General features: G+C 39.3%; 1 protein-coding gene across 2 annotated transcripts in view; it reads left to right on the top strand.

The window, feature by feature from the left end:
* Positions 1 to 23,334, top strand: part of ttc7a (tetratricopeptide repeat domain 7A) — a 36,293-nt gene extending 12,959 nt beyond the window's left edge. The window contains exons 6-20 of one of the 2 annotated variants that reach the window (XM_083539929.1): positions 981 to 1,059; positions 1,184 to 1,353; positions 3,377 to 3,440; positions 3,902 to 4,039; positions 4,855 to 4,938; positions 6,272 to 6,376; positions 6,996 to 7,113; positions 7,244 to 7,301; positions 7,455 to 7,527; positions 8,581 to 8,741; positions 13,084 to 13,200; positions 13,282 to 13,388; positions 13,589 to 13,723; positions 15,603 to 15,805; positions 22,692 to 23,334. In XM_083539929.1, the coding sequence (XP_083396055.1) occupies positions 981 to 1,059; positions 1,184 to 1,353; positions 3,377 to 3,440; positions 3,902 to 4,039; positions 4,855 to 4,938; positions 6,272 to 6,376; positions 6,996 to 7,113; positions 7,244 to 7,301; positions 7,455 to 7,527; positions 8,581 to 8,741; positions 13,084 to 13,200; positions 13,282 to 13,388; positions 13,589 to 13,723; positions 15,603 to 15,805; positions 22,692 to 22,910 (1,831 nt within the window). In that variant the 3' untranslated portion in view covers positions 22,911 to 23,334. Of the gene's footprint in view, positions 1 to 980; positions 1,060 to 1,183; positions 1,354 to 3,376; positions 3,441 to 3,901; positions 4,040 to 4,854; positions 4,939 to 6,271; positions 6,377 to 6,995; positions 7,114 to 7,243; positions 7,302 to 7,454; positions 7,528 to 8,580; positions 8,742 to 13,083; positions 13,201 to 13,281; positions 13,389 to 13,588; positions 13,724 to 15,602; positions 15,806 to 22,691 lie in introns of those variants that run through there. The other variant, XM_083539930.1, reaches the window with a different exon arrangement.
* Positions 23,335 to 25,141: the final 1,807 nt, after the last annotated feature.

Raw genomic sequence — 25,141 nt, 5'->3', positions numbered from 1 at the left:
TGTTCTGTACTCATCATTTTGTTTGTGTTAATCTCAAATCTAAAGGTTATAATACCTTTTTTTTTTATTATTATTGCTGCTATACTATAAAATAGTTTACAGCCCATGTTCTGTGTATTTATTGTTTTGCTCTGTTATGACTTTTGAACTTTATGCAGTCTTAATGACTATTCTGCATACTGTCATGTGACCCGGGAGAATACACATGTATACACGGAATGTCAATAAAACCTTATTCGGCATGTAACAGTATGAGTGAGACATGCAAACTTAAGTCAAAAGTTTCAATTCAGACTTTTTATAATGTCAAATCTAAGTTGCAGTTATTCAATAAAATTAAATTATAAATCATAGAAACTTGGACTTATAGTAAGTTAGACATAATTACATATTGCAGCACTGTCTGTGTTTGAGTTCTCATCCTTTGTTGAGCAGCAATAGAGGATTTTACTGATAGCTAGGTTGGATAGTACTTGCCGATAACCGATTAATTACCTGATAGCTAAAAAAAAAAAAGGATACTGTATATAAAAAACAAGCAAACGTAACAACGTAGGAACTTTATTACTAAAATAAAAAAATTAAAAGCAGTTCTTAATCATGAAAATGTGCTAAATGCAATAAATATGTATATATAAATTATAGTAAAATGTGCTTTTAATGTGCGAATGAGTCATACGTCTAAGTTGGAGCTAGATAAGATATTTTACTTAATGTCCACTAGAGGTCAGTGGCTCCCTATTGATAGTGTAGGGTCAGTTGAACATGCTGTCCATACTTCAGTTAGACACCAGGGGGAGTTTAGCCTGTTCTGCATTCATCTGCTTATCAGTACCTTGAATGTGATTCATTTATTGCTTTCATCGTCATCATTGCTATTCTTGTCTTCCCGTCTTGACTCACAAGAGCAGTGTTCCATTTAGCCTACTATAAATCCCCCCTTCTGTCATTTTGTGTGTGTGTGTGTGTTTGTCCGTTAGTCATTTGGTTCAGGGGACTAACCAGTTGCGTCAGGTCTTGAGGGTGGTGGACAGCCACGGGTCTCAGAATTTTCGTAAGGTGAGATGTATTTGATCAGGCAGCATGCTCAACAATAGAAAACACAAAACATTTTCCCACAAAACATGTTATTTTTACTTGGGCTATTTTCCATTTCTCACACAACACTGTTGTTATTGTGCAGACAGTAGCAAGGAAGCTCGCTGAAGTGTTGTTGAGTTCAGTCAGTGAGGAAAGCTACTGGGGGCCGTTGTCACCTCCACCCCCTACATGGCTGCACAAGGAAGGAGCCACACACCCAAAAGATGCCATCTATCCTTCCTCCAGACCACCACAGTACTACAACACAGAGGGGTGAGACTCTTACACACTTTTTTACGTATACACCGATCGGGAATAACATTATGACCACATGCCTAGTATTTTGTTGGTCCCCTTTTGCTGCCAAAACAGTTTTGACCCATTGAGCATCAACAGCATTAACTTCAGCAATTTGAGCTACAGGAGCTTGTTTGTTGGATCGGACAACACGGACCAGCCTTCACTCCCCACGTGCATCAGTGAGTCTTGGCCGGCCATCACCCTGTCACCAGTTCACCACTGCTCCTTCCTTGAACCACTTTTAATATATACTGACCACTGCACACTGGGAAACACCCCACAACAGCTGCAGTTTTGTAGATGCTCTGACCCAGTCGTCTAGACCAGTGGTCCCCAACTGATACCGGGCCGCAGAGAAAGAATACATTACTAACATTATTTCCGTTTGATTTATTAGTGATTCTGAAATATGTTTTATTTTGGAAAATGTGAAGATGCTTGGCCTCGGTCACATGTCTTACATCCATCCACTACCTTCTTAAAGGGGCTCGGGCCACTAACACATAATACATTACCGCTAAATTCAAACCCCCAAGCTAGCAAAATGAACAAAAAACAACACAGTGGATTCACGTTTATTATTATATTTAGAAAATACCAGTTTTTATGCTGGTCGTATCATTTTATTTTTTTGCATTTATACCCCACACCTTAAAGGCCGGTCCATGAAAATAATGTCTGACATTAAACCGGTCTGTGGTGCAAAAAAGGTTGGGGACCGCTGGTCTAGACATCATAATTTGGCCCTTGTCAAACTCCCTCAAATCCTTACGCTTGCCCATTTTTCCTGCTTCTAACACATCAACTTTACGGACAAAATCTTCACCCAATATAACCGACTAACAGACGCCATGATGAAGAGATAATCAGTGTTATTCACTTCACCGGTCATAAAATACGAAAAGCCAGACATTAAATTGACTGGCAAAGGAAAACACCAGTACCGCACCAGTTGATGATAGAAACTTTGTAGGAGCTTTCAAAAGAAACTCAATTGAAACAGCCAATTGAGCTGAATTTTACCTCATAATGTGGAGACTGAAAACAAACAACAGCTAAAATAAGATGCAGTAAAGTTCAAGAAAAACAGAAAAACATCAGAAAGGAAGCAGTGATTTTAAGTAAGAGTTATTTAAACATATATTTTGTTTAATTCAATTTACTTAATTTTTTTGCTCCAATACCTTTGCTCATTTACAGTTCTGGCCTGCCATTATAGCTGGCATGTTGTAAGTTGTTTACCACTTCTAGATGAATATATAAAAGGATATTATGGTCTATTGTCTCATAATCATATTTTGTCTCATACTTAATCTTTTTACGTGTTTAGCGTATAGCAAAAACAAAAGAATTGACCTTGCTGTTCTAATACTTGTGGAAGGGAACTGATTGTATAGAAAGTATTGCCTACAAAATGGATATTTGAATACAAACCAAATCTTTTTTTGACCTCTAACCAGCTGTTTTGAATATGCGAATAAGTCAGACATACTGTTTGGAGACATGTGGTACTGTAACCATTTTTTTGTGAGCAGAAAATTCAAGGTGAGAGAACCTGAAAAATATATATAGCATAGTAAATACAGGAATAGAATTCTCCTTGTTGAGGAGGTTCTTTGATTCTAATTTACAATATTTTAGCTGCTGATCTGTAGCTAAACAGGATATTGGTGGGAACAGGTAAGATATTTTTAGACAGAATGTAGATGCTTATAGACAAAGCATGCAGAAAGGATGCTGAAAGGAAAAAAAACTTTAAAGCCTCCAGAATGGCATAGAGGCAGTCTGAGAAACAATAGGCACTGTGTGAAAGACACCTGAGAGTTTTCCATGACCAACGGAGCACTTCTCTATTACAGACTGAAACATGCAACCACACACACACACACACACACACACACACACACACACACACACACACACACACACACACACACACACACACACACACACACACACAATTGCATGACGTCTTCTTCCTGTTTCCGGCCTGCAGAGTGTTCTGTCCACAGGACGTGGTGGAGGAGGCTGTGCTCCTGCTGCTCATCACAGAGTCAATGGTGAGGGACATTTTCACACTCTTCTCTCTGTCCCACTCCTTTGTGTTGCACTCTATTACTTATCCAACTTCTTTATTTTTATGTTTATTTCATTTGCAAGAGACAGATAAAAATCCCTGTTTAGTAGTAAAGAACAGTATCTGATATCAAATAAAAAAAACTTGTGTGCTTGTCAACATTTATGATGTAGGATAGAAGGACCATGTGACAGCACACCGATAACATTCGCCTACTCACCTTAACTTAACCGTTATAATTGTCACCTTAAGAAAAAGTTTATTTATCTTGGATCATATTTCTGTACTCAAATATTAAAGCCTACAAAGTTTGCAAACACATCTGGCCAGCCCAGAGCCTGTGCTTCCTTTGCTGATCTCGAGATATTATTTTATAAAATATATTAACATACATCTTTACTAGTTACTGTTGGACTAAATGTGCTGTCTGTCCTACTTATGTAGGCCAGCGGTGAGGCAGTGATCAGCCGCACCCCAGAGCACAAGGAGGCACGTGAGGCAAGCATCCATGATGCCTCCACTGTGTATGACCTGCTTAGCATCGGCATGGCCAGAAGAGGGCAATATGCCATGCTTTCTGAGGTACAATAAACAATCTCACAGCTCAGGGATGACCGTTTAGTAGATACCTATGGACACAAGAAGTGTGCTAGAGTCTTGATTTTCAGGGTTAATTTTAATGCTAGTGTGACTTCCTTTATTTGCTTTTTCTTGTGTGCCAGATTGTGCTCTTCCTATTCTCTCTACTCTTAATCTTTCCGCCCTTTTCCTTAGGCTGTGTTCGTTGTAGACCAGGTGCATTCCAGCCCTCACAGGTGAATTCAGGAATACAGATAAAGAATCTTATCCTAACACAAATTGTCTAGGCATTTCTAATCATCCCGTCATGCAGTGTTTGTTTACTAACTTACTGTTTGTTCACTGCTTACTGTATATCGCTTCACATGCAGCCCTGTGGAACCCCTAAGTCATTAAAAATACCATAAATTCTTTTGTGACCATATGAAACAAATAATTTATATCATTAGCATTGTCACACCTTCGTCCACTCATATCATTAATGTGTTTTTTTATTGCATAATTGTTTGGTTAAAGATCCAAATAAGGAAGTTTAAATTGGAATGTGGGAATAACAGATAAAAACCTTTGGCCAAAATGATACGGAACAAAAAAACAAAGAATCAAGTAATTTGACTGAATTTCTAGAATTGTTCAAATATATTGTACTGTAATGTTTGTATTTCTTTCTTCCTTTTTTTATCAGTAAGGAACCCTGTAATTAAGGGTACTATGTTAATTATCAACATAATGTATATGCATAATAGTCTGAATATGCGTATACAGACATCATAATGTATATGCATAATTGTACACATGTATGTCTGTGTCTGTATCAGTGTTTGGAGCGGGCTATGAAGTTTTCCTTTAATGAGTATCATCTCTGGTACCAGCTGGGTTTGTCTCTCATGGCCTGTGGAAAGGTAAGATCTAAAACTAGGCCAATTCATTTAATTAAGAACACACAGGTATATTCTGCATGCTGGAGATTTCTCAAAACTCAAAAATTATATTGTACTTATTATAAGTAGATGATTTGTTAAATTAAATTAGATTTCCTATAGCTTTAACGACACTCTTAAAGTGGCTTAAGCCTGATGGATGTCGGAAAAACTGAAATTTCAGCCACTCCTTTCTGATGCCTGGAAAGTTATGCAAAGATACATTTGGTTCCCAGCCACCAGGAACGGCACATCATGTTTAGCCGTTTACCCTCAGATCCTGTGTGCCTATAGTTCTGCAATAACACACTGGGGACCAAGGTGTTCTGGGTTAACTTGTCAGGCATACGTAATTCTATTTAAGGTGGTGATTTTTAAGCAATTTATAATGTTCTGTCCTTGAAGCCTAACTTGAAGGGGAACAGTAGGTCGTGTTTATACTGTACATCAAACTATTATTATTGTAAAGCAGGGAAATATTTTGTTTTCAATAGTATGGGTCCTTTAATCCCACTTTAAACAGGTAATTTCCTGTCTGAAGTTAGACTACCTTTTAGACTAAACAAAAAGCTCACAATATACATGCATTTTATGTTTGTGTCGATATAAAAATGATACCGATTTTTACCACTTCGCATATAGTAATGCGACACATCCACAGTGTATAATGGATCGCTAAGTAGTCTGATGAGTATGATCATTTAAATCATCGATTGTTTCTGCTATAAATTATGCCACAGCCTTAAAAAACACCAAAGGATTTACATGTGAGCACTTTCGATACAACAACTAAGGCAATGTTCTTTCGAAAAATCATCCTTCCAGTACTGTTCATTTACAGTACTATTAATATGACAATAAGTTGTCAGATGTTGGTTTTGGTCTTTAAACCTCCCTAAATATATGAAACATTTTTCCAGAGAAAACAGTGAATATTGATTCTCTCATTCAGACCCAGATCTTTTTTGATTATTATTTAACAGACTGGTTGATCAACAGCACCACATTCCTGTTTCTCCTTATTAAGAAGACATCATAGGTTTGAATCCTGGCACTGCAACAGGCAATAAAGAAAGTGCATTTGCACCCTACAGATGAATTGTGTTTCATTACTAAAAAAAGTCACTTTCCTCTTTATTAGAGCCATATGGTCTCCATATATCATTCCCCCAACCCCCACCACCCCACCGCTGATAAATCAGCCAAGCTACAATATCCTGATTTTATCACTCAGCTAACATATTGGCCAGTCCCATGAATGAATGGGAAGGTTTCTTTTCAGATCAATAAGATAGTGTGTCACTTTATGTCACAGAATGAAGGTGCTGTGTCTGTGCTTAAAGAGTGCACCAAGATGAAACCTCAGGACCCTATACCACCACTGCTGGCAGCCAAAGTGTGCATTAACCAGCTGCACTGGGTAAGATACTTACACACATACCGAGAGAGAGAAAGAGAGAGAGAGAGAGAGAGAGAGAGAGAGAGAGAGAGAGAGAGAGAGAGAGAGAGAGAGAGAGAGAAAGAGAGAGAGAGAGAGAGAACAAATCAGTGCTTGTGTAAATTCCCCATTCTACAGAATGCCCTTTATGTAAACAACTCTACATAATGGTTCTATGCAATTACAATGGTTTTAGTACAGTATCCAGCACAAGCTCACCACAAAGGAGAGTTTTATAATAAAGAGATTAGTTCATAACTGCAGACAGAGCACAGTGCAGAGCAGAGAACAAGACATAAGAAGCTTAACAGTAGCAGTAGACCTCCACTTTAAACAAAGTGTGTGAATTAATGCGTCTTGCCAGACGACTTTCAGATCAAAAACTAGAATTCTGCTACTGACATTTTAGACATTCATCCAAGGACAAATAGAAAATAGTGGATTAAGCCAGCACTTTGTATGTGCTTTGACTAGATCCTGAGTGTGAGTTGTTAGCCTGCTTTGATATGTAGCTGAAATCTGCATCTCCATTTTACAATGTTGACATCACTGAAGATTAAAGTGTCTGAATGAGAGCCATGTGTCTCTATGTGCTTTGTAGCTAGATGAAGCCGAGACTCTTGCAAAAGGTGTAGTTGCATTGGGTGAAGGAGCTGAGGAGTCTCTTGCCAGAGCACACCTGACCGTAGGACTGTGTTATAGTCTACAAGCTTCAGATGGTAAATCTGTGCCTTCTCTCTTTAGTGAATTTCACTTCCTTTCATCTGTTCAATGCCGACTTCTGTGCCTGCTCCCATTTTCCTTAACGGTAATGTTGCCTTAACGGAGATGTTGCCACTTATTTTGCAGCGATGCTGAAAGGTGAACGAGATGAGTTCAACAGAAGAGCACTACAGGCACTGCAGACGTAGGTGTTATAAGTTAGAGTGATACTTCTTTGCTTATTTCTTTATACTCGTCATTGATGTGATACTGTGTGTGTGTGTGTGTGTGTGTGTGTGTGTGTGTGTGTGTGTGTGTGTGTGTGTGTGTGTGTGTGTGTGTTTACTCTTATTCTCAGTGCTCATTCACTGGACCCCCAGGACGCTCAGATTGCCCTCTACCTCGCTCTTCAGTTAGCCTTAGTGCGACAGGTGAGGCAGGCATTCTATCCACAGACAGCTTTTCACAATATGATATTTTTCACATTTTGGACAGTGTACAATGGCATATCTTTTCATGGATTGAAGTGTAGTATACACTTTATGGACAAAAGTTTATAGACACCTAACCATGTGATTCATTTGTGCTTTTTGAACATCTCATTCCACATTTAGTCTCTATTTGCTGTTATAAAAACCTATTTTGTTCTGAAATGAGGTTCCAGTAGATTCTTTTTACAGTGTGCTTATGGAGATTTGTGCTTATCCAGCTACAATGCACTAGTAAACCCAGGTACTGATGTAGGTGAGGTGAGGAGGCCTGAGGTGCAGTCAGGTTGACATTCATCCCAGAGGTGTTTATTAGGGTTGAAGTAAGAGGCCTATATACATATACACTCATGGTTTACTTTGTGTGCAGGGGTATTGTCATGCTGGAACAGTTTTGCATCTCTGAGTTCAAACGTATGGAAAATTTTATTCTACTACATCCAAAGACATTCCATACAATTGTGTGCCTCCATCTTTGTGGTATCAGTTTGGGGAAGAACCATAAACAGTTGGAAAGATCAAGGGTCTGAATACTTTTTTCTATAAATACTATTCAATTCCATTTCAATTATTTAAAACGGCGGTAAAACAAACCAACAACATAAACAAAATTTATATGAAACAATCATATGTACTGTGCAATGCAGTCAGACGATGTTGCAAAACAGCTAAATTTTCCTATTTTTTATCTCCTGGTCAGCTTTATGCCTATTTAGTAGCTGTATTTTTACTGCGTAGTAGCAGAGTGAGGTCATTTAGACTTCACATTGGTGCAAACAGGTACACAGTCAGAATGATGCAATCCTGGTTATTGTGGCAGCGCTTTGGTGCAGTGTGGCCAGCCATTATAAGGTTGCAAGGGCCATTCCCCACAACAGTACACCAATATGTATAGTAGTGTGGTATCAAGTAACATTTCATACACATGCAGCAGTGGCTTTGCTCAACTGCAAAAGAACCATCATTTGAAATGTCTTTTTTTTTTCTCCCTAAAAGGTGTCAGCAGCGATGGAGCCTCTGCAGCTAGCTCTTAAGCTACGTAGCGATGATCTGCACTCCTTACATCTGCTGGTGCTTCTGCTTAGTGCTCAGAAACACTACCAGCACGCCCTCGACACACTTACCCTCACCATCAGCCAGTACCCTGACAACGTCAAGTATGTGTGATAATTCTAGCTGAGGGTGAATATCTATTATCTGCAAATACTATAAGCGCATATCGTGTCACGTTGTTTAAACAAACTACAGCAGTGTATGAATGTATTCGTTCTTGGAGCCGAAAGTGTTTTTTTTATTTAGACCGTTGAACTGTAGATTGATTTTAAAATGCCCTTATAGAGCATGCTTACTATCCAAGAGTTTCCATTATTTACGACAAAACAGTCCGAGCTGCAAAACTGGTTTTGTTGGACGATTATTTGCTGTTAGCTGTTGGTCTCTAGCACCACCCTTTTCACAAAATGATGAATTAAACATTGTTTTTCTACAAGCACTGCCAGCAAACATGTTTTTCATGCTTGTCCTTGAGCAAACTAACGACTAGAATACTCCTCAGTGCAGAATCATGGCTTGTTTGATGTTACAATGTCTTGATCCAGGAAGCTGTGTATGTTTGTTTCTGAAAGGAGAACCTGTAGCAGTAGGCAGAAGGTCTTACTGACTCTGCATATCAAATCCAAAATGTTCAGTTGTAGAATGTCTGTCCCTATTTTATTGAGTTTAGATTAGTTTAGCTGCTTAGAGGATGCTAATAAACCAAGATCCTGACTATGGTCTAAGGTGAGGCCTGGAATTAAAGATTTACGAAGTGATAAGGAGGCATGATAGATTTTCTTTATTACAAACTACCTAACAACACATCAAGTCATGCTAGTAGAGTCAGTTTTGTTTGTAAAAGGGAAGTAAATAAAGGAATCCCCCAAAATATAGCAGTTCAAAACAAAAGTAATGATATCACCCTCCAGAGTCTTTTCTCTCCTGTGCCCGTGTGAGTCATTTCTTCCTTTCCAAACACTTACTATTCTCTCGGGGCAGACATAATGTCTCCTTACTGGTTGCAGGTGGTGAAGAGTGATTACAGAACAGCGATTACTAACTCTGTAACAATAGGATGCCTTTACGAGTGGAAACTACAACATAGTGTTGCTTTGGTTGAACTCTGTGATTCATCACTGTGGTTGCCATAGTGTCAGGAGTGGCAAACAGTTGCACCAGAGCTCAAAGAGAAAGATTAGCTTTGCTGTTATCCTTAAAGCACTGGTGTTTACATGTTATGCACATTTTAGCCGTTTGGGGTCACTGTTGTTCTCTAGGGTTACAGAGGGACAAAGTGACAGGTAGACAGAGGCGGGAAAGAAGTGGGCCTAATGTAAAAATGCCAATACTTTATGGATGAATATTGAGGACCCTGTAAAGGAATAATTAAAACAATATAGAAGAAGTCTCTAGAAGAATATAGAGGACTGCATACAGGAATGATCAGAGTCTAATAAATGCATAGAAGACTGTATGGAGGAATACAGTGCAAGTATTCATACCCCTTAAATATTTCCAAATTCTTCTGGTTATAACCACAAACGTAGATGTATTATATTGGGATTTTATGTGATAGACCAACACAAATATGTACACAAGTATATCTTTACCAGCTTTGCACATCTAGAGACTGTAATTTTTGCCCATTCTTCTTTGCAAAACAGCTCCAGTTGAATCAGATTGGATGGAGAACCTCTGTGAACAGCAATTTTTAAGTCTTCCAAAGATTATCAAAAGGATTTAGGTCTGGACTTTGACTGGGCCATTCTACATGAATATGCTTTGATATCAACTATTCCATTGTGGCTCTGGCTGTTTGTTTAGAGTCTTTGTCCTGTTGTCCTGTTGGGCAAGGTGAACCTCTGCACCAGTCTCAAGTCTTTTGCAGCCTCTAATAGGTTTTCTTCCAGGATTGCCCTGTATTTAGCTCAATCCATATTCCCATCAACTCTGGCCAGCTTCTCTGTCCCTGCTGAAGAAAAGCATCCCCACAGCATGATGCTGCCACCACCATGTTTCATGGTGGGGATGGTGTGTTCAGGCTGATGTGCAGTGTTAGGTTAGGTTAGCATTTTGCATGTAGTGCCAAAAAGTTACACTTTGGTCTCTTCTGAGCACAACATCTTCTTCCACACGTTTGCTGTGTCCCATACATGGGTTGTGGCAAACTGCAAACAGGACTTCCTATTCTTTTTTTTTCTTTTTTTTACAATGGCTTTCTTCTTGCCACTCTTCCATAATAGACAGATGGGTGGTGTGCATGAGTAATAGTTGTCCTGTGGACAGACTCTCTCACCTGAGCTGTGGATCACTGGAGCTCCTCCAGAGTTACCATGGGCCTTCTGGCTTCTTCTTGGATCAATGCTCTCCTTGCCTGACCTGTCAGTTTAGGTGGACTGCCATGTCTTGGAAGGTTAGCAGTTGTGTCATACTCTTTACATTTTCGGATGATGGATTGACACAGTGTTCCGTGAGATGTTTAAAGCTTGGGATATGTTTTTTTTAAACCTAACCCTGCTTCAAACTTCTCCACAACTTTGTCCCTGACCGGTCTGATCTGTTCTTTAGTCTTTATGATGCAGTTTGCCTGCTAATGTTTTCTAACAAACCTCTGAGGCCTTCACAGGACAGCTGTAATTATACTGGGATTTAGGTACACACAGGTAGACTCTAATTACCAATTAGGTGACTTTTGAAGGCAGTTGGATTTTTTTAGGGGTATCAGAGTTGAGGGGGCTGAATTCATATGCATGCCGCACTTTTCAGATTTTTATACCATGTATCATTTTCATTCCACTTCCCAATTATGCGATACTTTGAGTTAGTCTATCACATAAAATCCCAATAAAATACATTTAATACATTTTAGTTTGTGGTTATAACATGACAAAATGTGAAAATATTTAAGGGGTATGAATACTTTTGTATTGTTTTTTTATTTGTATTATATGTATTTCAGACACTTCAGATATTTAATTTATAGATAAATATAAAAGACTAAATAAAGGAATATTAAAGATTTTACATTAAGGACTGAATTTGGAAATATTTTGGATGATATAAAGGAATATTCACAAGTATATGAAGGAATCTTGAGGATTTTATAGAATTGTTTGACTTTTAATAGGAAGAATAAATATTCTTCAAATTATAAAAGGAATATTCAGGATGACAAAAATAAATATTTCTGAAACTTTAAATAAATAGTTGAGAATATATAACAGATGCATAATTCTTCAAATCAATTTGTAGTATTCTCTCTGGGAATATTTCCTATTACTTTGTATTCTATAGAAAAACATTAAACTCATAGTAATAAATATATACTCACTGGGTCTTGAAATTAAATTTGTAATACATTTTTTTCCTTAACTAATATTTTACTTTCCTTAGCCCCATAGTATTTTTTCCAGCCCTTGGTATTCTGAAGCATGAATAGGACGTGGTGTTTGCTAGGTTATGTGTGAGCCCTTGCTGCAGCCAACCCCTCTCATATCATATAGCTCATATCACATGGCTCCTTTTGACACCAAGCTCAACCAGATACACTATGACTGGCAGATCAGGTTTTGTTTAGCAGGATCACTTTCTCTTTCTATCGACAAGAAACACAACCCCAGCTACATATGCTCTTATGGACGCTTTGTACACATATCCGTATAGTTCCATGTCTAAATAATTAGATCTCTTTTTCTTTGGTTTTGAATGTTTCATCCTGTATATGGCCAAAATGGCCAAAATATGGATTTTCTTTGACAGGGCACTTTAAGACCAATGTATATAACATTAATATCATCTGTGAAAGCATTCATCATCACAATGATTTCGAGTGACATTTGGAATCGAGTGAGATATTCATGTTTTTTCAAATATCTATGAATTATTTATTTTTTTTCTATCTATGTTTCTTGTCCCCCACTGCACATGCCATGCTTGTGTTAACTGATTGTCTGAATACGCTCACACTCACTCACGCACACACACACACACACACACACACACACACACACACACACACACACACACACACACACACACACACACACACACACACACACACACACACACCCCTCTCCATATATGGCCCTATCCACCCACTGATCAGCTGCTAGGGAGGCATGCTTTAGTGGGCGTCTGGTCCTTTGCTGCCGCAGTGTTGCTGTCAGCAGAAGCCTGAAAGAGGGTTTTACACACTCCAGGCAGCAGCAGCCGCAGCAGCACCCACACATGTACTCGTCATATTAGCACAGCTGAAGAGCTCATGCCCTCAAGCATATCACCGTGAAATGTTTTTACACTGACATGACTCACTGATCTTGTGTGTCCGGTTGCCTTGTCATCAGTCTACTTTATTAAAATTCTGTTTGTTTGTGTGTGTGTGTGTGTGTGTGTGTGTGTGTGTGTGTGTGTGTGTGTGTGTGTGTGTGTGTGTGTGTGTGTGTGTGTGTGCATTGTCTGTTGCAGCCTGCTCTTTACTAAAGTGAAACTGGAGGAGGCTTTGTTTGGTCCAGCTGTAGCTTTGCAGACATGTGAGGAAATGTTACACTTGTGGCAGAGTTGCTATGATATTGCCCGACCAAGGTAAATCTTTCAGTGGTTGTAAGACAGTTACTCGATGTATAAAATACCACGGTATGGAGCAGTGAACCCTTACCATTTCAGTGAGACTGATGACAGCAGCAGTATTCCTCCTCCTGAGCCAGGCCCATTAAACAGAAAGCCCAGCGGCCTACATCTCGCTCTACCGGATTTCCAGGAGACAGAAACCGGTCTGTATAATTGTGTTATGTGTGGGTGTGGGTGGTAAAATCAGCATCTACTGACCTATATGTTTATGTGCCTACTGAACATGATCTTATTTTGCATTTTAACTGTGTGTGTGTGTGTGTGTGTGTGTGTGTGTGTGTGTGTGTGTGTGTGTGTGTGTGTGTGTGTGTGTGTGTGTGTGTGTGTAAATGTCTTACATTAGGCTCTCAGAGTGCTCCATCCCTGGCTGTGTCTCGGCTGGAGCAGGTCATGTCAGAAGTGTCTGCAGTCAGCTCTACCCAGAGGCATGGTCCTGCCCACATTTGGACTACTCTGGAGCGCATCTGGCTGCAGGCAGGTAAAAAAAATTCATGGATGCTTTGTGAAAGTCAGTCACATGTTATTAGATGGAAGAAACTTGAGAAGTGTGTTAGGCCATTCATAATAGAAGACTGTAACTGTCAATAATTGCTAGATTAAAATCTACTAAACACTGCAAATTTTATAAAGCTATAATAATGTTAAATTATCCAAATAATCATTCCATAATATATAGCCTGTGTAACCCTGACATAACCGATACAAATTTTTGCTGATATTTGTATGCAGCTGTGTATGAAGTGCATTTTCCCAGGACTTCATCTCACAGTATCTATGCCCTCTCATTTCCATTCCCAAAATTCCTCTGGTGTGGGCTCATTTCCTGCCTGCAGTGGGCCACATATCTTTTTTTTTCCCAAAAATAATAAAAAAATTAAAATAAAACTACAGATCAATGTGTGCCAGATGATGTAATACAGGAGCTACACTAAATACAATTCATTTAGAACAGAGTATTACATTTAGAGAAATGAAAGCATGCATTACTGATCACTCACTGCTGTACAGTGCAGACTGTTACATCATACATTTTTTCCCATCCTCGGAACTTGTTTTATCTTGAGCTGATTGACTAATCCTGGAAAAATGTGCCGTGATGCGGTCTGAGCTTTGTTTATTCCAGAATTGTGTATAGAATATGAAATAGTTTTACTACAAAGCTTATTTGTGAATCCTGCTATTAAGTCTCCTCTTATATTTATAAACTTTTTTAGTTATTAAGGGTATTTTATTTATACAGTTTTAAGGGTATGTAGTTATGATTTATTGGCTGGTGGTAATGTACAGATAAGGAGAGTACAGATGTCTGGGGTAACTATTGCTCATGGCCTTATTTAGACATAGCGATGAACAACCTACATTGTTTTATATGTGCAGGTTTACATTAGCTGTGTGTACAACATGCCTTTTTAAAAGATCATAAATAGCAAAATATCAAAAATATATTTTTATACTTCCCATAATATAACCAGTTGTTTTAACCCATGGAGCAGTAATATTTTGACCTGGTATCACCTGGTATCATTTATAGGCATTAAAATATGTTTTTGAAGTAATGTTGTTTTATGTTTCGGTGACTGTGTTTGCCTGAAAGAGAGAAAAGAAAGTAAACCCTAATAGAAGATTTTTTATGTTCTCCAAAGACAAAGAACTTTTATTAGAAAGCTTAAAAATTACCCTTTATAATTCTAAACACATCAACAATTCATGTATGTTGTTGTAATATAGATAGACACATACATACATTTATAGACTCTTCATAGTCTCTCAACATTTCCTTTTATTTTACTTTCAAACCCGTGAAAGTTGGGACACTGTAGACAAAGGACACCCAGAACCATTAAGCAGCTATAATCGTGTATCAGACACATATGGGACATTTCTCTCCCAAAACCCATGGCCCTGTCCCCACTTTTTCTGAGACGTTTTGCAGCTATCAATTTAAATGTTTGCTATAAAATGGTACATTTCCTTCTTTTAAACATTTGATATGATTCCTATGTTTTATTGTAAATAAAATATGGTAATTGCATTGCATTTTTATTTACATTTCACACAGTGTCCCAACTTGTTTGGAATTGGTGTTAAAATTAACTGCTCCAGTTTATGTTCATGATTGTTGGGGATTAGTAGACCTCTGTAGACCTTATACTACAGTTTATTGACACACTTTATGACAAGATGTTGAAAGGTAGTTAAACATCAGCGAATCAGGCGATTGGCTTCAGTTTATAGACTTGCAAAGTACATCCAAATAAAGTGTAACCAGATAACGTGTTCTGCTTCTATTCATTATATTCAGGTTACATCCATTACTCATTATTAATATATCAGCTTGCACATTGTGTGTGTTGTAGGGGAGCTGTTCATGGCTGACCGACGGCTGAAGGAGGCTCAGTTCTGTGTGCAGGAAGCCGGAGCCCTATTCCCCACCTCACACTCTGTGTTACTGCTTAAAGGCCGACTTGCTGAGCGCAGAGGGAACGATACCGAGGCAAAGACTCTGTATGACGAAGCCCTGGCTATCAACCCCACGGGACATCATATACTTATTCACCTAGTGAGAAACTCAACTCAACTCTTTCTTTCTTTCTTTCTTTCTTTCTTTCTTTCTTTCTTTCTTTCTTTCTTTCTTTCTTTCTTTCTTTCTTTCTTTCTTTCTTTCTTTCTTTCTTACTTTCTTTCTTTCTTTCTTTCTTTCACTCATTCTTTCTTTCACTCTTTCTTTCTTTCACTCTTTCTTTCCTCAAATAGGATAGGATACATACAGCACATAAGACTATGGCCAAAATATATGTTTCTATTTCTCTTTTGCTTCATAGGTGTACAATCATTCCTTACACTGGGATGTGTATATAGTAGAAATAGTAAGATTCACAGATTCGCATCCATGCTTTGGCATATCCAATTCGATTTATTTGTTTATTGCTTTTAACAATGGACATCGCCTCAAAGCAGCTTTGCACAGACAATGCGGCAATTAAGAATGAATAAAATTATTCTTTATAATTGTAACTTTGTAATGAGCAAGTTGGTGGTCACTGTGTAACATAAAAGTTAGTGATGTGAAACATCCATTAAAACAGTATGCATAGGATATAAGCTTGTGTACATTAATTTGAACATATTTGCATAATAAAAAACAGATTTATTTCTATATAATTATTAGTAGATCTGCTATACTTTTATTATTTCGAACGTGAGCAATAATTTGTGACACAATATTTGATATGTAGATCGATTTCTCCTCGTTAAACTGTTTCCTAAGCACGTTCTTTCAGCAACGCTGCTGCTACATGAATATGACATATCACAACACTACGGAGACCGAGGCGTGTAATGAGAGTCGCATAGAATACAGATTAACATGGCAGAGGTAGAGCTGCATCTTTCTGGAGACAAAACAGGAAAAGAATGTCTGGTATTATTTATTTTTTTTGTACTACAAAGGGCTGTTTGTGAAAGGGCCATGCGTTAGGAGTCAGAGGGCACTTAAGTATATTGATGGTCTGTACCATATTAAACTGCATAGCATCATATTTTTTTCATTGCATCATATTAAATTGAAACACATTGTGTAGAATCAAATCGAAATCGGATCGCACTGCATCGTAATGGGGTGAATCGATACGCATTGGTAGCTGCTTTATAACTTTAATGTATGGTATTGTTGGCTAAGCATTGAGATGCGAATCGCATTGGCCTCAGTTATTACAGCCTGAATCAGCGCTACTTCTACTGTAAACGTGTACTGGAATTAAACCATGATAATCATTATAAACAGTTATAAACTATGTGTATACCATGCCATACATCATGCATTTTAAAATTAGTATTCCAAAAATGCTACAAAATAATTCAGACTGCTTTGCTTGCTGTTTTATATCATTTAGTTATGAGGAACACAAAACGTTTGTAAGTGGCTATGGTGTAAACGAGATAACACCTGCCTAAGTGTCCTGATAACAGGAAACAGCAAACCACTCTGCTTCATGTTTTCATGTTTTTCACCCCAGGCCTTCTTCTTCTGTATTGAAGCACTTGAATGTTATGTTTACATATCTAGGTGTAATGTCACATCCATCTCATGCCATCACACCCATATCGGTCCAGCTCTCATATCTTACATATAAGATAAGCATATGTGGAGTTGGGACGTATGCTTATCTTACATATAAGATTCCCACACTATACTCTTACACGCATACTGCATTCAGCTCCATAGCATGCCTCTATGAATCTGAGGTAATCCGCACACCACAGCAAATTGATGTTGCTTCATGAAATATGAGAGTTTGTGACACGCTTAGCACCACTGGTGGTGTCATTTGACACATCTGTGATGCTATCTGTGTAAATAAACATGTAAATAAACATTGTACTATTGAACAGCTGTTGCACTGCCTGATATAAAAAAAAAATGAACTCGGATATTATTAAGGATTATGGAAATAAAAAAACTGTACTGAATTTCAGAGAAAATTTTGCAACTGTGATCAACTGTGATCATATTGTCAGTTGTGGAAAAAAATCTTAGTACAGAGCTAAATCTTAAATTGCGCTTAAAACATATACTTATAAATAGCTAGATGTAGTGATAGTAATATAGTATATATAGCAATAATTATACACATTCTGCTGACTCTGGTTGTGATGTGAGTCAATTCTGGTTTCCTAGTAGCACTAAGAGCATCACAGTATGAATCCAGGAGCTGAGAATTCGAGTATTGTGAATATACTACACTTGCTGTAGCATGTGGAGGCTGCAGTTGCAACCCACGTGGAGTAGGTGAGCTATCATTAGCGCTGCCTCCACTCATTGTGACTCCATAATGTCAAGGTCTTCATTAGTCAGTGCTGGAGTAAGCGCTGCCGAAGCCAGGCCATTTTCTCCCTATATTTGGCCAATCAGAGCACATTTCTCTGCTATTTCTGGAGACCAGGCGTACTCTGTCAATCCCCAGAAGTAATAAAATCCTGAATCAGTGCCAGGTTGCTCTGCCGAACATCGTGTGCAATGTGTCTTCATTACGAATCAACAGCAGTGTCGGGCTCATAATAGTGAAAGAAGCAGCTGTATTGCCTCAGTAAGTGCTAGCAAATAGTGAAATTCACTGCATTCGAGCATTAGCCTTCCCCTTTTTTTGGGAGTGGGAGTAATGCTCAAACATGACTCTGCTTTTACAAGTGCCCGGCTATGAATATTTCAAGCATGATTCAACATGTCTGTGAGTCGGCAGAACTGTTGATGGTACGGTTGTTCAACCATTACAATAGTAATGGTCATTTTAGCTCATATGATGATGACATTGATGCACCTTCAGCAGTCACACACGGTGGTGGACGGAGTGCACAAAAAATATAGTTAAGTTAAGTTAAATACACCAGGTAATATATTACTTCAGTAAAGATAAAAGTACGTTTTTTTCCATCATTTATTCCTCTCAATATGTTCTGCTTGCTGTTGAACTAATGCTGAACTGTATGTTGGTGATAAGTTGACGCCACCAAGCGCCAATCAAAACAAAAAAAAGCGTGTTTAACCAGTTAAGTTTTTATTCGCTTATAAATAAAAATAAATAAAAATAATAAATTATTTCATAAAATGTAGTTAAGTAAAAAAGTAAGATATTTGACTTAAAGTAAAAGTCTCCCCAAACACTTAAGTAAAGTACAGATACACGAAAAAGCTACCTAAGTACAGTAACCAATGACATTTACTTTGCAAACCACCACTGGTCACACATTACTGCCAAACATATTTCTGTACATAATACTATAAACCGCATAGCTGTCATAGAGGAATACGTCTGTAGGGCAAACATGCAGACGTGCTACAGCATTTCAGAGCTGTGTAGAGAATGTTGTTGTCTGGGCTGGGTCTCTAACCTAGTCAAATCCATGGAAATTTTCTTTTTCCGAACTAAAAAACGATTTTCACTCAAGCAACTAAGCTGATAGACAATTTGAATATCCATTCTCTCGATTCATTCTTTCCATTCTCTGCAGCCCATCTCAAGATGAATTCAATGATAATGGCATTTGCGAGCACTGGACATGAATCAGAAGAACATAATACTTTTATTTCCTTGATTATTGAATAACTCTCTTTTTTTATTCTGGAGTACTCATTCACATGGTCTGTAGGGTTTTTATTTTACCATTGATACCTTGCTTTAGGGCCTTTCAAAGCCAATAAAATCTATATGGATTGTAGGTCCGTGTGTGTGTGTGTGTGTGTGTGTGTGTGTGTGTGTGTGTGTGTGTGTGTGTGTGTGTGTGTGTGTGTGTGTGTGCGCTTCATTGCCTTGTACAGCCGACTGATAGAAACTGAGTCCAGCATTATGTCATATGAGTTTAAACACATCAAATCAGCCATGTTGCCTCAGTTCACCATAGTGTGATTCAGCATGTCTCTTGTCTTCCTGCTCATCACACACACACACACACATACACACACACACACACACACACACACACACACACACACACACACACACACACACACCATACACAAACTACACCCCATCTTACACAAGCACAGTCTCTCCTTCTTGCTTTCTCGCTCTGGATGGGGTCGGCAGTGAGCTGATTAGATAATGCAAATACATTATTTATAACACTTCACTCCTTCTCAGGCCGTTATAGGATTGCCTAGCAACTGGGGGATTGTATTTCACCACCAAGAGGTCTGCTAATGAGGACGAGATAGTGAGACTGAGAAGTGTATGCGTGTTGCTTTGTGTGTCTTCCTTAACATTCACATGCATGTCTGCATATGCTTGCGTCTGAGTGTGTGCCCTTTATCCTTTGCAATAGCCCATGAGCCTGGCTCGAGTAATGGCAGCTGTGCCACACAGGGATCAGTTCAGCGTGCAGCAGGATTAGCACATTTAGATGCTAGCTGCACAATCTCTGCATTCGTCCTCACCATGTGCCAATGACCCGATAAACACCAACACACTACGCTGGATGGATGCTTCCTGTTTTACGTCAGTCCCTTTCATTATTTGTCAGGGCTCTCAGTGACTCTAAGACAAAGCTTTAACATACATAATCAAGGGGTTTTCATGTCTCCTCTGTGGATGGGGAGGGGTTGGTGTCGAGAAGTCCAATTACATACCAAACAAACCATTTTAAATGTTTGAACCGACCACTTTAAAAAGGGAAAACAAACCAGCCTTGGAACTGGCTCACGTGCATTTCCTTATTCAAATATTCCAGAGAAGCAGATCACTAACGCAACCAGTGATTGATTTTCGAGCAACCACAGTAGAAAAATAGTCTTAACAACTGTTAGAATCTGATGTCTCAGCCAGCTTTTAGGCTCCACTATCACCTGATTGTAATTTATCTCTTCCGTTGGTGTTGCATAAAAGATTTTTACACCTGTATGCAAATCAATTTGCTGTTTTCCTACTTGAAAATATATTCCAAAGAAGCATTAAGACATGATGAGACTGGAACATTAGCCGTTAATTCATCCCATTAACTGCAGGCCTGTTCTGAGAACATCAGCTCCTAGAACACTTTTGAGAAGCACCAAGCCAGCCACCATTCTCTGTTGTGTCAACACGCCTTGACTATCATGTCATACTGCTTTATAGGGGTGGAACTGTGCATTGTAAACTGCAGGAACCCATTACATGAACCGGATACCGGATAATAATTCTGTACTCCCTTCTAATGATTAAGAGTGAGTGCCTTGCTTTTCATCTTCTCCTCCTTCTCCTTCTCCTCCTCCTCCTTCTCCTCCATCTCTCCTTTCTTTCTCTTGCTTTCTCTCTCTCCCCCTACCAGGAGTTACTCTCTTCTGCTCTCAGCTTTTGAAGTGCCCGCATAATCAGGAGCCATCTGTTGCCACTGAGAAATAGCAGAGCAGTGTGTGTGTGTGTGTGTGTGTGTGTGTGTGTGTGTGTGTGTGTGTGTGTGTGTGTGTGTGTGTGTGTGTGTGTGTGTGTGTGTGTGTGTGTTTTGCTCCTGCTATCCCTCTCTCTCTCTTGGCCTTATATTATTGTGCATGCTCTAGCATGTGTGTGTGTGTGTGTGTGACATAGTGTGTGTGACATGGTTTAAATGTGGGTAGATTGCAACGCTTACGCACCCATGCTCATGTACTTTCTCTAGCTATTATAATATGCTTTTATCCAAATGTCAAGTCTACTGTCTCTTTCCGAGTATATGGAAAGAGACAGAGCGGGGAAGAAAAAAGGGCGGGTGAATGCATTTATTTTCTCAGCAGTGAAGGTTCAGCTTTAGTTATTCAGTTTTTTACAGCAATGAACATTCCTGTTTAATAGTCCTGTCTGGGGCATCACTACGTGACTCAAAAACCAATTTCCTGCACCGTGCAGATGACCTGATTCTGCAGTCCCCCCACTAGAAAAGGTACTGCAGTAGAGCTGAGAAAGTCCTTGTTGTAGAACCAAAAGTCCTGTTGGAAGACTGCTGGACCTGTTCTGCTAGGCTATGTTTGACTACACAGAAAAACACACTTATTAACTACAATCAGCCTTATACACACTCTCGGATTTTTAGTTTGAGGCCACCCGGGTAGGAGAAACTGGATCAGGTCTGACTTTACCCTCTAGACCTTTGGTTCTACAGTCAGGAGAACCTGGTTGAGCCTGAATTCCTCTACACAAAGAAAAAATAAAATAAATCATTATACACCGATCAGGCATAACATTATGACCACCTGCCTAATATTGTGTTAGTCCATCTTTTGCTGCCAAAACAGTTCTGGCCCATTGAGCATTAACAGCATTCTTCTTCAGCAATTTGAGCAACAGGAGCTCGCTAGTTGGATCAGACCACACGGATCTGCCTTCTCTTCCTACGTGCATCAATGAGCCTTGGCTGCCCATCACCCTGTCACTGGTTCACCAATGTTTCTTTCTTGGACCACTTTTGATAGATACTGACCACTGCAGACCAGGAACATCCCACAAGAGCTGCAGATTTGGAGAAGCTCTGACCCAGTCGTCTAGACATCACAATTTGGCCCTTGTCAAAAACTTGCCCATTATTCCTGCTTCTAACACATCAACATTGAGGACAAAATGTTCACTTGCTGCATAATATATCCCACCACTAACAGATAATCAGTGTTATTCACTTCACCGGTCATGTTATAATGCCATAATGTTTTGCCTGGTCTGTGTATATCAGCACACAATATAAAAGAGTGAGATACACACAAAAATATACACAGTTTCATGGGGAAAACAACAAAAACATTTAACAATGTACAAGAATGTAATAGGCCTGAGGCTATCACATCTAAATTTTAGCTTCGGTTTAGTATGTGTACACGAGTGTATGTTTTGTTAGCCGCTTTCTTTGTGTCTTAATGTATGATTTAAGAACCAACTCTGATTTAAACCCATATACAGAAACACACACGTGTACACTGACTCCAATACCTGTCTCTTCTCTGTGTGCAGGGGAAGTTGTTGGTGCGTATGGGCCGTGTCGGTTTAGGAGAGAAGGTGTTAAGGGATGCAGTGCAGACCCATAGTCTTGCCCACGAAGCCTGGAGCGGCCTAGGAGAGGCGCTGCAGAGCCGCGGCAGCGCTCAGGCCCCTGACTGCTTCCTCACGGCCTTGGAGCTGGAGTCCAGCTGTCCCATCAGGCCTTTCAGCATCATCCCCCGAGAGCTGTGAGAGCAGATCCCCAGCAAGTCTCTCACATATACTGTACACTCCCACATATTCAATATTTCATGTTATATTTTTAGTCTCTAGTTTGGTAACATTAAGTAATTTATTAAGTGCTGATACTGTAAAAAAGGTTGTGGGTTTATTACTTTGACTATGCCTAAAATTACACAAGCTCACACCTCATAAAGCATACGTTTGTAATGTCAAGGCATATTTCAAAATGTAAAATATATATAAACCAGCAGACATACAGTTGCCTTACCAAAGAGGGTTCGTAACTGCACTGTGTAACTGTACTGTATACCACATGCATACACATCATATCCATCTCACAAACATATTTTCGACAACCACAAGGTCACTTTATTGTTTGTATTTCCAATAATCGAATGTCAATCCTTTCTATAAAGCATGATTACCGAAACTACTTAATGTGTTTGTATTTGTTTTTCCAAACGGTTGTCTTGTGTAATATTTTCAGTGGTACTGTGAAACTGTAATCACCATTTACTTTCTACAAGGCTGCTCTGGTTGCCTAGCAGCCAGCCCCTTATTTGAGTTACTGGGGAAACTGGGAGAGTTTCAAGTGTATGGGTTTTCCAGCACCGAGAGGCTTTTTGGAGAAGAGAATAGAAAGAAAAGGCACTGATTTTTTTTCTCTCTCTCTCATCGATGCCCGAGCTCAGGCTGTTAGCGAAAAAAGAGGAATGTGTGGCAGATGAAGGAATTCTGTTGTGTAAGAGCTATAAGTGGGTTTCTTAAAGCACAATGGTTTCGGTCCTCTTAAACACAATCTATGATGTAAAGCAAAAGCAAAAAGCCAAAGGGCAATATGTTTGTCATGGCGTATTTGTTATACGCTTCTAGTTTTTCAGCTGGGATTTTCATCCTTTGGTTAAAAGCTACAGTATATTTTAATGGTGCATCTTTTCATGCTGTTCACTTGTGGCAGGCTTTCTCTCTCTCTCTCTCTCTCTCTCTCTCTCTCTCTCTCTCTCTCTCTCTCTCTCTCTCTCTCTCTCTCTCTCTCTCTCTCTCAGTTTAGTTTATATGAACATATGCTCATTCAACTTTCTCTGGCTTTCTTTAACCCTCTTACACCCTTTTCTGCATCACCCCTTACATAGAAATGAGTGTCTCCGTTAGATAGGGGAGATGAATGGGGCGAAACAGCTGTGGTCATGGTGGGTGATGTATTGGGTCGCATGGCGAGGTTGTGACAGCAGCTGGTAAAAGGAGACAGATAAATGAATTGCATGGCCTGCCACTTTGACATCAGCTGATGAAGAGTGCTAGGCAGCACCATTCATCGCCTTCACTGTCTGAATAATTAGGCAGGCCTGGCTGGCAGATCATTGCAGCATCCCTCTGCTTTTTTGCCTCTTTACAATGTTTCCTTGCAGAGAAAGCGATCCGAGAGAAGGACGTGTCTTTTGATGTTAGAAACAGCGTGTTTCTTCTTAAACCACTTTACAGCAAAAACCCACACGATCACTTAAAATCACAAAACGCACACAGTGTTGGGGGTCCAGAGGTGTAGGTCTTCATATTGTTAGTGTTGATGATGTTCATTGTTAGTGTTGTTCATTAACTAGCGCATTTCCCATTAACACCTACTACCATATTTTCTTTTTCATTTGCAAATGTGAGCCTTTGTGAGCACACATACATGTTCTTTTAGACATGCAATTGCAACTTAATATGCCATGTCTCCCAGCCTTGGTTTGCATGTGTGTGTGTGTGTGTGGGTGGGTGTGTGTGTGTGTGTGTGTGTGTGTGTGTGTGTGTGTGTGGGTGTGGGTGTGGGTGTGGGTGTGTGTGTGAATAGTTTGCTCCTCTGGTTACCACTAGACAGCAGGGTGTCTCCTGGTTCCTAATGGTGCAGTGGGAGGCAGGACTCTGATCAGGTCAGATGTCCAGACTAGGTTGCATGTCTGACACCAAACAGTTCCACAGCCTAACCACAGAGTTTGGTTTTTGATAAGGACAAACGGTGCTATAGTGTGGGATGAAAACCAGCCAAATTTGCGAATACTGGATTCATTAGCAGACAGAATGCAGCTGCAAGAAACTCGACACTGTTGCCGGGAGAAATTTAACTCCCTTGCCATTACCTGACACTTAATATACTATTACCCAAATGATGGTTTAATGGAGTGTCGCCAATCAAACTCATTCATTATACGCTGAACAGTGCTTGAATGGCTTCACCGGCCATTCTGTAGACTTTATGC

The sequence above is a fragment of the Silurus aristotelis genome (genome assembly GCF_946808225.1).
Source record: "Silurus aristotelis genome assembly, chromosome: 4".
NCBI classification, from domain to species: Eukaryota; Metazoa; Chordata; class Actinopteri; order Siluriformes; family Siluridae; genus Silurus; species Silurus aristotelis.
This window is presented reverse-complemented; position numbering and strand designations above follow the sequence as displayed.